The 17,364-nt window shown below is 40.3% G+C and overlaps 1 protein-coding gene across 1 annotated transcript in view; it reads left to right on the top strand.

Annotated features, from left to right (window-relative positions):
- Window positions 1–17,364, top strand: part of snap91 (synaptosome associated protein 91) — a 50,480-nt gene that overhangs the window by 26,912 nt on the left and 6,204 nt on the right. The window contains exons 6-21 of the mRNA XM_022753561.1: window positions 315–426; window positions 1,090–1,196; window positions 1,291–1,332; window positions 5,388–5,449; window positions 5,776–5,784; window positions 6,380–6,392; window positions 6,652–6,836; window positions 6,946–7,040; window positions 8,850–8,864; window positions 9,105–9,314; window positions 11,160–11,237; window positions 12,909–13,160; window positions 14,531–14,614; window positions 14,909–14,977; window positions 15,345–15,464; window positions 16,670–16,741. Coding sequence (XP_022609282.1) covers window positions 315–426; window positions 1,090–1,196; window positions 1,291–1,332; window positions 5,388–5,449; window positions 5,776–5,784; window positions 6,380–6,392; window positions 6,652–6,836; window positions 6,946–7,040; window positions 8,850–8,864; window positions 9,105–9,314; window positions 11,160–11,237; window positions 12,909–13,160; window positions 14,531–14,614; window positions 14,909–14,977; window positions 15,345–15,464; window positions 16,670–16,741 — 1,525 coding nt within the window. The remainder of the gene's footprint in view (window positions 1–314; window positions 427–1,089; window positions 1,197–1,290; window positions 1,333–5,387; window positions 5,450–5,775; window positions 5,785–6,379; window positions 6,393–6,651; window positions 6,837–6,945; window positions 7,041–8,849; window positions 8,865–9,104; window positions 9,315–11,159; window positions 11,238–12,908; window positions 13,161–14,530; window positions 14,615–14,908; window positions 14,978–15,344; window positions 15,465–16,669; window positions 16,742–17,364) is intronic.

The following is a 17,364-nucleotide window of genomic DNA, read 5'->3' as shown; positions in this document are numbered from 1 at the left end:
TGTTATGTGGTCTTTGATAAATTAAACAAAGCATACGTAACAGTGCTGTAGATTTCAACCTCCTTATTCCTAAGTGTGTAAAATCAAATTATCTATACCTTCAATAGCAGGGCAAGGCCAATACACCAATTAGATTACAGAGACTAACCTATTATTTATATATTACATTAGTATTAACTTGTAACATTATCTGCCTTTGGTGAAATTGTATTCTCTTTTTGGTACTGCTTTTAATTTATAAGTTATTTTCTGCTCCATCTATTCATCTTCAAAATCGTCACATTGTGCCTCTTGGATTTTATTTGTGTCCACAGGTGCATGCACAGGAACTGAACAATGGAGTGATAAATGCCTGCTTTCTCCTACTCTTCAAAGATTTGATCAAGTTATATGCCTGCTACAATGACGGCATCATTAACCTGCTAGGTAAAGAGTCACTCCTTTCACTTTATCACATGATTAATTAAGCAATCAATGAACAAAGATAAGTCCTCTCAAAGGATGAGTCCGGGATGATTATATATGGACTGTATATTTTTTTATTTTCAAAGAATACATTGAAAACACCAATTCCGTCAACATGTTTCTCAGTACTTTCTGACTTCCTTACCCTTTCTGTGGCAGTCAGCACCAAGCTATTTGTTCCCTCAGTACTGAATAAAGAAACCTTTAAAAATGGGTCACAAATACACAAAAGTGTACAGCTGAGCACTGCAGCTTTTAGCAAAAGTTACTCAAACAGGAGAAAATAGTGCATGTGTTGGGGACTATTTTAGTTGTGGGTCTGGTGCACTAGTGAGTATTTACAGCAACAGAATAGTGTATGTGTGATCATCTCAAAACAAACTACAGTACCTAGGTTCACAGTAATGAAGAAACATGTCACCCAGAGCAATGGTTTGCCTCAGTGATGTGTTTTTAATAGTTTTTGGACACAGTGGATGTTGGTGGCACAGACGAATCAGATATATCAGGCTTTGGCTTCACACATTCAGTACTTCATTGTTGGTTTTGGTCTTTTTGCGCAATATAACTGTAAGTATTGTACATGAGGAGGAAGAGTGACATTTTACGATCTCTTTTGTCTAGAAAAATTTTTCCAGATGAAGAGAAGCCAGTGTAAAGACGGGCTGGAGATCTACAAGAGATTCCTTACACGAATGACTCGGGTGTCTGAGTTCTTCAAAATTGCTGAGGTAGCCCACAGAGCACATTATATCACTGAATGTCAGATACATCTTCTGCTGTTTATTAACTGTTGCATTAACATGTCACTGTATTCTTATACAGCAAGTGGGAATAGACAAAAATGACATACCTGAACTCACTCAGGTAAGACTCTTCCTTGCCTCACCTATTATTACTGGATCTGTGAAGTTATTTGTTAGGCTACATACTAACTTAGCATGTCAGTTTTTCCCAGTTGTACTGCATGTCATGTGAATTTTCTCCTGCTGTGTTCACTATGATTTCTCTCCTTTGATTATAATCAGACATTCACAGACATCTACACTATGTCCCTTGTTTAAAGCGGTGGCATATCCTACTATGCTCCACGTGCACTTAAAACCTCCATGCAGCCAATGAGCTGTGGTTCTTTGGTGATTCATGGCGCCTGTGCCCCCCTTCTCTTTTCACTTCCAGAGATGCAGATTGATCATTCAGGCTGAGAGTGTGAGTAGTGAGTAGTGCACAGAGCTAGCTTTGGGGAGCAAACAGCTTAGGGAAGGTCAACATTTGAGCTCTCTTTGAGTGCACAGACTTGAAGCACACTGCACAGCAAGTGCACACCCAGCAGACAGACTTCAGGCACTGTGATGAAGTGGGATGATGTGACTGGAGGAGCTGATTGGATAAACTGTGAAATGCTGAGCAATGCTGCTGATCAGGTGGCTGTTTTTTTTTTGCTGCTAAAACTCTTGAGCTAAACATAGTTTTAGTTCAACAACTGTGTAAAGGAACAGCAGACTGTTATCCTGGGATTGTGCTGCAGAGTCTCCATGACAACTTATAAGAGAAACCTGATTTCTCCCGTTGGTTCCTGAATCAGTCCTCGACTTCTAAACTCCATCCTGTTGTGGAGACTCTACAGAAAGGTTAACCTTTCACACATGGCAGTGTGGATGACTTGCATGAAAAGCATGCTGTATGCTGTCTGATTAAACTCAGGTTTGTCAGGTCACTGTAGAGCTAATGGGATAAAACAGATCCAAACTATGCTAAAATCAATATACTGTGATATTATGTTTGGATGTTAGATCTTCAGAACAAGTCAAATTCACAAATTCACATCAAGCATTTTTCGTTAAAGGCTTTTAGAGTTGCACGCTAACTTGCTACTAAACTGGATTTGTGGCTTTCTTTATAGACATTTTTCAACATTTTTACAAATACGCTTATTGGCTTTCTTGTTGAGAGTTAGCTGAGAAGATTAATACCATTCTTTTGGTATGTATACTATATATGAAGTCAGAACAAGCAGCCGCTTAGCTTAGCTTAGCTTATCTTAAGGCTGGAAATGGGGAATCAGCTAGGCTGGCTTTGTGTGAAGTTTAAGTAAATCCACCTACCAGCTTCTGTGAAGCTCACTAATTAACATGTAAATCTTTTTTGTTTCATCTCTAGAAAAAAACTAAATTTAAAAACAACAAGTATTGCTTGCTGTTTCTATCTTAATATTTACCATACAGACATGAGAGTTTTATCTTCTCACTGAACTCTTGGTAAGAAAGCAAATGTCAAACTATTGCTTTTATGAGTTATTTGAGTGTTATTTGATTTTACTTAAGTGATCCACTTTACATTAATAATGTGGAAATTCTGGGAAGCACCAGCAACAGATACTGAAACCCCCATCGGTGGCGCTTAAACTTAAGTATGAGAGTTGCAAGAGCTTTTCCTGATAAGGCTTCTCAAAATTTAATATGTCCGGCAGCAATATTATGTTCTGTTGTTCTGCCTGTGGATAAGTTTTGTTATCTCTGCCTCTTTACTGATGAATTTCTTTCAATTTGAAATGTAGCCTTGTGTTCACAGACTCACAGTGAGACACTTTAAAAATTCAAATGTTTCCAGTAAAATCTCTAAAGCTGGTAAAGAATGTGAACGCTATTAAGATGGTTTGGATTTTAGCATGAGGGTGAGCTCAGTTCATGGTGTTTGGGGTTAGCAGCAGTGTCATCTTATGCAAAAACTCAGCTATTCCTGGTTACTTTTAAGGTAAATATTGTAGGCAATTATACAAAAGTTAGCCTAATTAAATAAATCATAAACAACAAATAAATACTACACAAATTTCCGTATTTAAGATATGTCGCATTGTTTCTTAGTAGTTCATACTGTGCAATAACTTAGCTGTGGAGCATCATTGATTAATCTTCCAGCCTGGGCTGCAGAGCTTAGAGGCCTTACCCTGAGACTGAAAATGAGATACAGTGTGAGTGATAGATAGATAGATAAAATTCGATTTATGCATCCAGAACAGCAAATTATATCAGTCTCTTAAATCCCTCAAACTATAGTGGATTAATCTCAGTCTCAGCCACCAATTTCTGCCCTCATCCCTTCCAGGAGGTATTACATCAGCACAAACAAGAAAAGAATAATATTACCATCTCACTGACTCAGGAGCCATGTTGTTGTGTCATTACTCATGTGCACCTTTTCAGAATAGTGGGTAGTTGTAGAAAACACTCTGCACATGACAGTCATATCGGGTAATCTTTCAATCTTTCTTCCTGTTGCTGTCACATCCACAGTGAAGATGGTCCAGTAGATTTTACATTGGGCTCCATGGATGAGAAATACAACTGTATGTGTCTAAATATTGCTGTGGCAGAGCTGTCCCAGAACAACCTCCTTTGTTTTTGGAGGACAAACGCTTTAAAGTCCCAGGATGATAAATCGTTTACCCATCCCCCTCCGTGCCTAGACAAAATATTATCAGCCTCTCTGCCTTGTTGGACTCTCTAAGTTTTAGGGATAATAGACTAGACGGCCTTAAAAGGATAGATCCAGGAAATGGAGCAGGGAATTAAGGAAAGTGAATTAGTGACTTATTTCATTGGCTGAATTAGCCTTGACCTCTCTTAATAAGCCTGCTGGATATTATTGTGCCATCTTTTTTACTGCATGTCAGGAGGTGATAATGTCTCATTTAGCCTGGTTGAGCACGCAGCTTTGCATCTTGGCTGGAGTACTGTTCTGTTTTCTCTATTGGCATGAAGATTAAACTTTTTTTTTCTGTTACTTTTCAGTTGTTGTTTTATTGTTAGTTGTTGTTTTCGTATCCTGCTTCATCCCCTTCTTGGTTTTCCATTTCAACAAAGTATACTAACAACTTACACCAAAATATAATTAATTGATAAAGTAGTTAAGAATTCTTTTAAAATAATTGTTGTATTTGCTCTTTTATGCCTGAACACAGTGGTGTGAAATCAGCAAAGATCTCACTTAAAGAGGAAATATCTGATCAAAGAATATTCTATTTACAGTAAACAAAGAGTACTCAGCAGGTATTGAGGTTGATACCCAGCAGCCCTCGTTGGAACATGTTAAATTTCATTGATGTAGCCATTCATCAGCCAAGCATGTATAATGTGTTGAAGGTAGAAAAATGCTGTGTTTAGTGCTGTGGTTTTTAGGGTGTGAATTTAGGCCTATGCATGGTGAAGTTTTGCTGGCAGTCAATAATCATGCTTTAGATTTTGTAATTTGTAAGCAGTTGTTAATAACTCTATAGCTGGCATGTAGATTTAAGTAACGTCTGGACAGCAGTTAGTTAAAATCCTAATGACACTTGGGCCAAGAAGGAGCATGTCAGCTGAGAGAAAGCGATGTGTCTTGACCCTGAACCCTGTGCCAGACTGAACTAAAGTTAACTTTGGACCAGTGCATTCAGAGATGGATGAATCGGAGAACAGAGTGCCATCAAATCAGTGTTGATTAGATTATTTTGTAACACTGCACAAGGAAGATGATTATCAGTGTATAAGCGGAGGGACGCATGGACTCAGAGCAACAATCAGGATATTAGACAGCCTCTTCCCTTCCTTTCAGTTGACATCTGTCTTCTTTTATGCTGCAGGACATCTTTTGAAATTCTTGTTTGAGATACAATTGTGACATCTACCGTAAATGCAGACTTCATTTGAAATGTACATAACATTCAATATTCATCTTTACTCTATTCTTCTGTCAAAGTCCCACTGTCTTTACCAAAGCTCCATTTGTGTCCTAATGTAATCGCTTTGTGACTCCATAATCCATGATCAAGGTTTCTTTTTAACTGTGTTGTCCACTGTCTTCCAACCATACCCATGTGTTTGAGCTGGTGCTGATAACAGTAAGGGTCCCTGTTGTAGTAGCCTCTATGTATCGTTCTACAGGCCCCGGAAAGTCTTCTTGAGTCCCTCGAGACCCACCTCAACACTCTGGAGGGGAAGAAGCCGTAAGTAGTTAAATATATCTGCAGCCTGTGTCGTTTATAAAAAAAATCATTCACCAGAAGTAGCAAAGAGCCACAGCTTCAATAATCCTGCAGTTGCACAGTGTTATGGTTCTTGTAATGCTGAAAGCCACCTCTATAGGGATTTTGATTCAGCATATGTGGTGTCCAACATGTATGTTTGGTACATTTAGCCGTGATTTTTCTCTTTCTCTGGGGCCTGTTTGATCTTTAATTAGTATTAAATTAGTGACAGTATCTGCTCCACCCCCTTATTATTCAGTGTTACTTCTCTAACATGTCATTTCCTTTGTCTTTACCCAACTCAGAGAGGATAAGTAAGTATTCTCTGTCAATGGGAATTGGACTTGGAAAAACTAATTTACCATCCTTTGTAGTAATTATTGTTTTAATTTGCGTTTTCAGTTTTCAATTGTTCTATAGAATGATATCTGAACAAGCCACAGACATTGTTATTGTTGTATAGTCGAGCTTTGTTCAAGATGCACCTCTATAGCAAACGCACCCCGTTTATTTTTTCTCTACAAGTTATATTCATATTTTGTGACGTTATCCTGTGTCATTACTAACATAACTGTCTGTGTCGTCATCTTACAGTCAGCTCTGACTGTTTACAAAGCTTTAGAAGCATGCCATTCAAAAACACTCAGCTCTTACTTTCTGTTTGTGATGTGAAAAAGAAGAACTTTATTAAAGTGGAGCTGGAGCCAAGATGCTGTTACTCAGCAGTGAAGCATGGACCCATTAATTGCAGATGTTTACTAAATGGGATTGCTTTGAAATGCTGCCTGCTTGAAAACACCAAAGTGATACTTAAGCTGTCACTTTGCCTCCCATCTCAGTAACAGCCATAACGTTTCAGCCAGTGCATCATTAAGCTCTTTAACTCATGTACTATCATCATTTTTTCAGGTCACCCACTAAGGTAAGCTACGTTTTATGATAATCATAATGTAGTAATGATAATGATAATCTTGTATCTTTCCACTGTCAAAACACAGTCATTTAGATCTTTGCAGCAGTGCAAGAACAAGTAAAAAAATGTAAATAGTAAATTCGACTTTTAACTTCGCCCTTAACAGTTTCTGCTACAAACAGGTGATTCACTGTGAATTCATGCGTTAAAAAGCTGTTTACATAACCGTGCTGGGCTCCACACTAACGGGGGTCTTTCTCTGCGGCAGGATGTGACAGCCAACAACGGCTCTCCGGCTGCTGCTGCTGCTGCTGCTGCTACTGCTGCACCAGCCAAGCCCGCACCTCCCGCTGGCGCCGGCGGGCCCCCCGCTCGCCCCGGGCCACCTGCCAAACCTCCTCCGCCCTCTGTCACCCCCACCGCGCCAGCCCCCACCGCCACCACTACCAGCAAGTAAGAATCACTCAACAATATTACAAAGTGTTTGAACTCAGCTGCGTCAATATGCGAGTATCAGTATGACAGTAGAGATGGATCTCCCTCTGTCTCTCTCTGTGTTTAGTGCCCTGGACGACGGGTTCTTGCTGGATCTAGACCCAATTTCCTCCTCATCAACAGGGGGCGGTGCAGCGACCTCCTCCATGACTGGATGGGGAGGTGAGACTTTCTGCTCTGTCAGCAATTTGCTGTGTCTGAAATCAATCCCTCATTCACCGATCCTTAAATAATGGACCCTCGGTAGTTCACTCGCTAGTAAACAGCAAATCACTTCTCCTCATCATTTTGCATCATCACTAACTACTATCATTTTTGCATTTATAGAATGCAGCCTATTGCATTGTGGGATCATCAGCAGAAATAAGTGCACATGCCATGGCTGAAAGTACTGCCTATTTACTATGTAGTGCTCTATATTTACTGCCCATTTTATTTGAGTGTGTGAATTCTGAGTGTGTACATTTTTCAACTATACAGTGCCCTCAAAAATTCCACCAAAGAATTAAAATTGTGTCCATGGCATGTGCACTTTCAGCTGACAATACCACAATGCAACGCTCTTCATTTTATTGATGAGAAAATACTGTTGTGTGATTCAGCAGCTGACAAAATGTTTCCAAAATCTCGATTTACCGCAAGCTATTGAGTAACACTACTGTTTTTACCACTGTGGAATTTTTGAGGGCATCACATAGTGGATAAATTTACACATTCAGAATTCAGACACTAAAATAAAATGGCGGTCAGTAAATGTGGTGCATATAGTAAATATACAGTTATTGATTGACAGTTACAGCTGCTACATCTCTCTATTCTTGCAAGGCACATCTGCAGTTTATAACAATAACAGTGACAGATTTACTCTTTGAATTCTTAGTAATTTTTGAAACATTGGTTCCTTGATGTCAGACAGATGTAAACAAAATCTGGCTGTTTAGTTACTTACGGAGCATGATCTGAGTCAACTGGAGATGAGAGTCACATATTTGCCATTTTACGACATTTTCCCATTTTAGTCAGTTTGTGTGTGAAGACGGACCAGAGACCTCCAAACATACTTGGAAATGAAATGAAATGAAAATGGAAATGAAATGACTTTAATGAGAAATCCAAAAACTATTTGTCAGCCCTGTGATAGACTGGCGACCTGTCCAGGGTGTACCCCGCCCTCGCCCAATGTCAGCTGGGACAAGCTGGACCCTGACCCTATAAGGATAAACTCGAATCTATTCACCACATAAAGAAAAAAAAATATCAGTAAATGACAAAACATATTTAATTGACTTAATTTCTGTAACATTCAAATGGACCATATGTTTTGCATGTTTCATCCCATTAACTACAAACCCTTTTAGTTTACATTAGTGTGGACCGTTTTCCAAAGTATACAGAGAGTGTGTGTGCAGTGTGATTTTAATACCACAGTAAAAATTAATGGAAAGCAACTGCTGCCTAGCAGAGCTTGGAAGAGGAAAATCAATTTCCAAACCTATGATATGCTTTGGATAATGGTCGGCAGTAATATCGGGTATATACGATTTGTCGTAAATGAGCTGAAATAAATTAACAAGGTCTTTTAGAACAACTCTCTACGGTAGAATTAATAAGTGAAACCCTCTTTGATGTTTTTATTGGACAATGTGTAACCTCTAGTGGTTTAGATCACAGAGCATTTCCTTTATAAAGCTGCAGTTGGTCTTTGGCATGGCCTCTGTTTATCCCCAAATCTCCACTGATACTCTGACCCTGGCCAGTGTCCAACTGTAACCCTCCTATACCTAAATTACATTAAGGACCTTTTAGCAGAATTGGGCTTTACCATCGGTGTACGTCAGTTTTTTCCCAGCTTGTTCTGTATAATGTTAACAACTTGGAAATTAAAGATGTCAAACTTTCATCTGAGCATCTCTATACTTTCTGCATGTAGTCTTTCTCACCTGTGTCTCTTTCTGTCTGTCTGTTGTGCAGATCTCTTGGCTGAGGGTGAGTTGACTTTTCACTGTCCAACTTCTCTGTCGTCTTTGTATAGCAAACAAACATATTTTAATCTTTACCTCTCAAATCCTCCCTGATAATCTCTTACCACACACCAAGTCTGTATTTTAAAATTTTTCAGTCACTTTGACTCTGCCGTCTTCCTTCTATCTCCCTTCTTTCTCATCCGGTTTTCTCTCTTCTGGGGGTTGTGACTGGGTCGTGGCATTTGGATTTTTATCTACGTAGCAACTCCAGCTGCCTCTGATGGAGCCTGTGAAGCTCTCCTGGCGGAGGGAGATGCTGCTGATGCTGATGCTGATGCTGATGCTGACCCTGTAACTCCCGCGGCCACAGCTGGCGCCGCTACCACTGCTGCTGCGGCCGCACCAGTGCTCGCCTCTCTGCCCGTCTCAGTTCCTGCCACCACCTCAGCCACCGACATCGACCTTTTCGGAGGTCAGTGTGGTTGGAGGGTAGGATGCAGACCAGGATACAAGGCATGGCGGCCTGCCTGCTTGTCTGCATCTGCCCCTTCTTCATTTAGTAATTTACTGATAGGTGTCCTATAAAGTTGGTATATAAAAGAATGGGATTTCACTATCACTCCCTAAATTACATCATAAAACCACGAAAAGTCTACAGCCTTTTGTCCCATCAGACGACACATGTATGTGATGTATGCGTCATTTCTGTGATATCTAAAGACTGAGGAGAATCTGAACTTGTGATTCTCACATTTTTTGATGTCACATGAAAACTAACCTGAAAAGCCTGCTCAAAACAAGTATGTAAATGTTCTTTATGACATTTCAGTAAGGAGATGGCACCACAGCCCCAGTTTGTGCCTTGTGCCGTGTTTTACCATCGCATTCGAGTCACAGAGCTAAACATCATCTGATCATTACCACTGTTTTGTTGGTATTACCACAAACCTAAAAGACTCTTCCTGCCATCTGGATGAAAAAATACTTTGATGCTGATGATTAAAAAAGAAAAAGTTTGTGAAACTGTTTCTCAGATCTCAGCTGTTGATGGCATATGTTCTTGCTGTTTTTCCTAAAACACGAGCAAAATATAAAATTTCATATTATATAATATAAATATTTACTAATATAAGTGATAATGCAAATTTTAATTTTAGTTAACATTGTGCAAATTGAGCAAGGAGAAGTGTCATGTCTACCATCTTTGTTTGGAGGCACAGCTTGTGAACTGGGGTAAAAAGCTGTTCATCCTCATGGTTAGTAGAGTGCTTGAGGTTCCAGGAAAATACCTTGAAAATAGCAGTAAGCATTGTTCTGGGTTTTTCAAAGATTGTCATCAGGTTTATATTTTTCCAAAAATGAGATGTTTAGTGCTGTGACTCAGATGTAATAGTTTTTTATCCTCACTTTTTTCTAATGCTTTTACATCCTGATTTGTTACTACCATGCACACTAATGTGCTGACATAACGTCGAGCTCTCACATGCCCCGTTTTGCTCTGAGCACGGAGCAAAATGTATGTCATTCGTGGCACATCCCAAAACTACGAGCCAGTCTAGTGGATTACTTCCTTTTTATTGAAAGCTGCACTATTGTCACAAAAAACTAATGTGCTTAAACATTAACTTGTTTCAGATATTCATCAGAGTGTTTTGTCATAATTGTGTGCACCTCAGTAAACCCACTGGAATGTAATTAATCTACTATTAAGACTCGCAATTTTGGGATTTGTTGCTTTTTTTTTGTTCATCACCCTTAATGATTTCCTCCCTAATGGCTTCCTAATGGTTTCATAAATATGTCAAAATGATGAGTAGCTGGATTTTATTTGATGATATTTTGGCTTATATTATTTAATATTAAACTCAGCCCTGACATTCGTAAGCATCAAGTATCTGCTGAAAACTGCATTTCTTTGTCAAAGAGAGACTTTCCCTTTGTCCTTCCCTGAACTTGACATTTTCCTTCTTGTCACAGAGTACCAGTAACTTGTGACAACGTTCCTCATTTCACAAGCCTGCACAGATAGTGCACTCACTGAATGCAGCATTATGCAGCCTTCCAAAACTCATTATGTGACTGATGGTACAATCAGATCAATCACCACAGTAACCCGGCTGCATATTTCTTGTATTCCCTGCTTTTTTCCTGATGCTGACCTCTCATTTTTGTTTCCTGTCCATTCCATCTGTTTTACTCATCCTCTGTTCTTTACATCCATGTGTCTGTCGGTGTGTTGGGCCGGGTGTTATGTTTTTTTTTTTTGTTTTTTTTTTTGTGTTTGCGTTCCGGCTGTTTTTCGTCTGCAATACCCTAGATGCGTTTGCACCTTCCCCAGGAGATGGTCCTGCTGCCGTGGCCGCGGGCCCTGCTGCTGATGCATTTGGTGGATCTGGTGGGTGACAAAACAGCTTTTTGTGCAAGTGTGTGTGTGTGTGTGTGTGTGTGTGTGAGAGAGAGTGAATGTATGGATGTGAGAATGTGAAAGCTGTTGTTGCTTATACTATATCAAAGCTGCTTCCGCTTCCATAGGAGACAGTAGAACAAACATGTGCCCTCAGGGCCTACTGTCTCAGCCCAAATCCTGCTGTAATGCCCCAGTCATGGACCCTCTCCTCCCTCACCTTGACTACCCTTCTCCTCCTAATATTCACCCAGTGAATACTGCAGTAAAAAGCACAGTGCAGCTGTTTATGATATTTTACTGTAGTCCAGGGATGGATACCACTTTTGATATCACAAACCCTGACACTAAATGATGGTGATGATTGCACTCATCATCATTGAACCTTTATTCGTTTTCTTTTATATTTCTAATAACTCCATTTAGTTTCTCTCTTTGGCCAACTATGTACAGCTTTCTCACAAATTATGTTTTTAAATCAATTAAAAGTATTCATTTACAGAGCATGTTGGGAGCCCTAGTTTGGGAATAACATACAAACTGTAGCAGTAAGAGAAACTAGCATATTTATATTTTTGTAACATGTCCTGGCATTAACTTAATTCTGTGCCCACACTCGACCTCCTGTATTAATCTGTGTGAAAAGGGCACACCAGCTTTTAGGAACCTTCCCTATTGAATTCAGAGGTGCTTTATTGGCATGAAAGTTTGAGAAAAACAATATTGCCAAAGTATCAAAATATAATTTCCAAAAAAACTAAACATAAAAAGCAACAAACAACACCAAGGTCGATATACATGTATACATTAATTATAGATTTACAGTATATTATTTGTGCGTGTGTGTGTTTGTCTAGGTCACTCACTGACCCTCAGGTTGTGGCATGTTGATATACAGTATATTGGGCAGTAAGATCTGCCCTGTCTCCTTCTGCTAGGAGTATTTTTAATTCATTAGAACTGAGATGGCAGAAGTTAGAAATGGCTGCTTTACATTTTTCAGGAAACACTTGAATACATGATTCTAGCTAGTGGTTGAAACTGTTGACCAGCGATAAGTAATATTATTTCTTTTATATTTGCCACCGCATGTAAGAATATGCTGCCCGGTGAGCACTGAATGAATTGAATGGCCAGTTTCAGTTTAAATGGTTGCCTGGGTGAGTAATGTGAGGTGTGTGGGTAGTTAGTACAAAACATTGTCTTTAAGCACTTTTAGTACATTTAAATTCCTTGCTCTTTATAGCATGATAGTTTTCTCATTTGCATAGGACACCAGTGTTACTAAACCTCTTGTATCCTAACATGTTTGTACTTGTCACATAGCAAATGATGTACAAAGGACAGAGATGATTCTCATCAGTTATTCTCATACGATTAATTGTCAACCAAAATTTATTCTGTGCAGTCAGTGATTATCTGTTGTGGCTTGTGGATGCAGCACTGAAGTTAACATGTGCATGGTTTACTTTCTTTGTGCCTAACCCTGAGCGTCAGAGGCAACTTGCCTCACAAATATGCTTTTTTTTTTTTTTTTTTTTTTTTTTTTTTTTGCTTTAAAAACCCTCCATCCACCCCCCTCTCCCTCCTTCCCCATCCACCCACCATCCCCTTCCCTTCTTCTCTAATCATGCCCCCTCCCCCCTGCTGCTCTCCCTGAAGACCCCTTCGCTACGACGGAAGGGAGTGCGGACATTGCTCCAGAGCTGGACCTGTTCGCTATGAGGCCCTCCGACACGGGGGCCGCTGCCGCCATCACCCCTCCCACCTCTAGTGAGGCGCCGACCATCGTCGCCCCCATCGCTGCCCCCGCTGTCCCCACCCCTTCTTCCACCACCACCACTACCACCACAACCACCACCGACACCACCACCACAGAGTCTGCAGCCGCCCCGACTCTAGATATCTTTGGTGGTAAAGTCCTCTCGCTCTCATTATGCCTCTCACTGCATTGCCCTGCATTATGACACTGATGATGCAAATGCTAAAGGTTTTGATGATGATGATGATGATGATGATGATGACTGTGTTGCTCTTGCTAGTGATGATGATGATGATGGTAGTGAAAATGATAACAATTTGCCCAGACCCTACATTTCAGATTTGTTTTTCTATTTTCCATGATGCCTTTCCTTCAGATACAGATCATTTAAAAAAGTTAATCAAGCATCTTGGCCTCCTCTGCACAACAGAAATAATTTAAATATAAATACAAAATTCACGATGAAGGCCGTCGTGTCCGCTGCTTTAAATGATACTCTATTAATTATCCACTGTTTTTGCACCAAAAACTCTTTAATTTCATCTCAAGGGACAGATATGGAATAATTTGTCTCTTTTTATTAACAGAGGTGGCTCAACTTGTTTTGATTATTAACCTAATACTAACAAATAGTCTGCCAAAAGTTAGAGAGAAGAAGAAATTTGTTTTCTTCTTCTGCCTGTGACCAAGTGTTTTAGATACTGACAGCTGAGAATGCTCTATTGTAGTGTATGCACTTTGGTTAAAAGGGAATGTTGCTCAATTTCAAAATTCAGATATACCACGGGTCTTTTTCTGGGTGTTCGGGTTAGATCCCACCGTCCAGAGGACATGCAGGTTAGGTGAACTGGTGAGTCCAGATTGCCCAGATGAAGCTGAATAATGTGGGCTGGGACGGGATGCTACCCCCGCGACTCTGCACAGAACGACTGTGCATAGATAATGTATGGAAGGATGGATGCACATAAGCTATTTTCTATGATGTGGAAAAGACTTAGCACAGTCGGTCCACCCTTTTGGTCCAGATTGTAACATCTCAACAACTACTCAACAACCACTGGATGGATTACCGTGAAATTTGTACAGACATTTGTGGTCCACAGAGGATGAATCCTATTAACGGTAGTGGTCCACTAACTATACCTGTGGTGCCAGGAACAGGTGAAAGCTTTGTGAAATAGTGAGCCCCTGTTTTGTCATCTGGCTCTAATAAGCACAGGACACAGTCTTTAATCTGTGATGTCACATAAGTGATTTAGTAACCGGACAATCTACACTGATTTCTGGCCACGTAGAATCTAATTTTATTGTGTTCATGCTGAAATTTGGCAATATTCCCTTTTAACTTTTGCACTGTTTCATTTTGCATTGCACTGAACAGATACACAGCAACTTACTCAATTAATGATCAAAATATATGCTCTCTCTGCTTTCCCCTCATCTCTCTCTTCTTAACTCGTCATTCTGTATGCACTGGACTAAAACTCTGAATGTACATATGATTGTGTGTCCTTGTTCTTAGATATGTTTGATTCTATGCCTGAGCAAAGCCCCACCACAGAATCCAAAGCTGCTACCACTCCTAGCGTAGACCTTTTTGGTGCAGGTACAGGAGCTGATATCCATTTCTCTGTGTGGAACCTCTTTCATCTCCTCTGGTTTCCATACGTCCACTCCTCTGTCAACTGTTTTTCTTTTCCACATGTTGGTTTGTCCCCCATAGTGGTATGAGAACTGTGCATGTACCCACTTGTTTTGGTCTTGGATTGTCGTAGTTGTAGCTGCTTTCTATCTACGCTGTGTCTTTCTATCTGCCACGCTAATGCTTTTCTTTGCTCCCCCAACCTCCATGGTTTTCTTCTTTCTCGTATTCTGCCTCTCGCTTGCATTGGTAAATTAGACCTTCCTGCTGTTTCACGCGGGCCCTCTCCTTTGCCCGAGCCTGCTCCGGCTGGAGACATTGTGACAGGTGAGTAAAGCTGCTTTACCTTTACTGCATCACTGTCTCCCTTCCTTTTTTTCACGAAGAGTGCAGATGTCACACTCTAATTAAAATCAAATTTTTGCATGGTACTGGTGTTTGCATGCACATGCGCACCAGTCCTATACTTCCAAATCATGCACGCTTCAAGGATGTGGATACACAGTTAAGATGCAGGGATGCTTGCTTCCTTCTCCTGCTTCTTCTTCTCTTCTTCCTGCCTTTTAGACGAGGCATAACAACTATGCATGAGCAGAGCAATCTCTCCTTGGAAATAAAGCACTCTCACTGACAAATGCACTCGTTCAGATCTGTGAGAAATTTAATCCCTTTCTGCTTCTGTATCTCTGTTTAGACTCGTTTACATCTCCAGCTGCTGCTGCTGCTCCTCCTGCCCCTGCTCCTGCTGCAGCTCCAGCCCCAGAAGCCTCATCTCCACCCAAAGCAGAGCCAGCGCCAGTCATTGACCTGCTGGGTACTGCACCTCACAGTGCACAAACGCACACACATTACACACTTCTTTGAAAGAACATATGCTGTATACAATATGTATGTTTGTGCATTTTATAATTTAACTTTTCTCTTCCTTCTGGGTATTTTTTTTTTTTTATCACTGCTGAGTTGTTACAGTAAGTTCTGAGATGACTGTTTGCACCAGTGAGGCTGATACTGTCTGGCTGTAGTGAGAGACTTTAGGTGTAGGTTTTTAAAAAAGACTGTAGACAGATCATAGATACAGAACAGACAATAGTTGGCAGGAGACTCTAGTTACATTCCCAAAATAATTATTACACTGTGTGTTTGTGTGTGTCTCTATTATGTATTCAGTTTATGTAATGCTCAACATTTAGCTGACCCACTGAACTAAAACCAGGGCTGTGAATCTTTTTTTGTGTATTCACTTTTTTACTGGAAGGAGTCTATTGAAATTTCTACAGACATTCAAGATCCTGCAAAACTAAACCCATCAGCCTCAGCTGTACTACTTGAGTTTAGTGCTAAATAGCAAATGCTAAGCTACTTTTCTACCCTTTTTACACCAAAATGAGTGTGTATGAGCAGGTTCTTTCAACGCAGATAAACTCCTTTCACTCTGCCAGGCGAGTTTGCCTTTCTGTTAGGACTGAAAGGACATGCACACAACTGCAGGGAGCAATGTGATCACATGCAGTTACAGAGGCACACACATAGACACAGACAAAGATTCAAAGTGTGAGCTGCTTGCAACCGTACACTGTTAAAAAAACGTTTAACACGCGCTAACATCCTTGTGTTGTGTGTCGGTGTCCTCTCAGTCTCAATAGAAAGTCGAACTCGCCTGGCAGAGCGAAATGAGTTAATTGCCTCTTTTTAGTAAGTTTACCCGTGTTGAAAAAAGGGTATTAGTATGCTAGGTTAATATTCAATCAAAAGAAGCTTCCATAGTCCCATCATGACCAGAATGTGTTCGTTGTCCACACTAAACTTCAGAGTTCCTTGACATCTTTCCACTTATTGTTATTTCAGTGTTAGTTTTGCCATATGAAGATATTCTGGGCGTGTACATTCATCGAAGTAGTCAGTGTGATCTGTCTCACTGTCTCCTACCTCCCCACCATGTCTCAGTGTGTGGTCCAGGGCTGACCTCTCACCCCTTTCTGCCCTCCATGCTGCGTTGCGGATAATCGGACGACCCTGCAGACTCCTTCAGCGGTCCTGTGGAGGAAACGCAGAGTTCTGCTCCTGGAGGGCCGGGAGACGACCTACTGGGAGGTGAGACTCCTCTGACTGTCACTTTTACATCATCATAGTTGCATCAAATTATTTTATGCAAATGATGGTTGAATTAGAGAGGCCGAATGGACCAGCAACTTGTGATTAAATGTCCGCAGTCTCACAAAGTTTTGTACGTTGGCAAATAACTGTTGGAAATGTTTTATGCTGACTAAGAAATTGTACAGTAAGTAATGATGGAGATGCATTTGTCAAATTGATAATGACGCAAACTTGGCAGGACTGGTTGAAATGATTACGCAGCATTTCCAAAGTGGCTTTAGACTCATTTGGAAATGACTGTGAAATATCTGTCCACCACGACCTCCTAGTGATGTCACAGCCAAATCTTATCTTTGTCACTGTTGTATGGCCAATAGTTGATGAATAAGAACATCAGAAAGTGTCTCTGCCCCTGTCCTTATGTTTTCATCTTTGTATCTTCTCGAATATGACTTTAAAGTATGTATAGTTTAAATGTAGGGCTAAACCTGTTAGTCATGATGAGTCACCTCACTTACACTGTACGTAGCTTCAGTATTACATTGCAATTGTACATTACATCGAAACTATAACCATTATTACATTAAGGTGTATATATATATATCATACATGTTACTGTA

Source organism: Seriola dumerili, unplaced genomic scaffold (genome assembly GCF_002260705.1).
Source record: "Seriola dumerili isolate Sdu_G_001 unplaced genomic scaffold, Sdu_1.0 BDQW01000191.1, whole genome shotgun sequence".
Taxonomy (NCBI): domain Eukaryota; kingdom Metazoa; phylum Chordata; class Actinopteri; order Carangiformes; family Carangidae; genus Seriola; species Seriola dumerili.
Note: the sequence above shows the minus strand (reverse complement) of the source record. Positions and strands in the feature narration are given on the sequence as shown.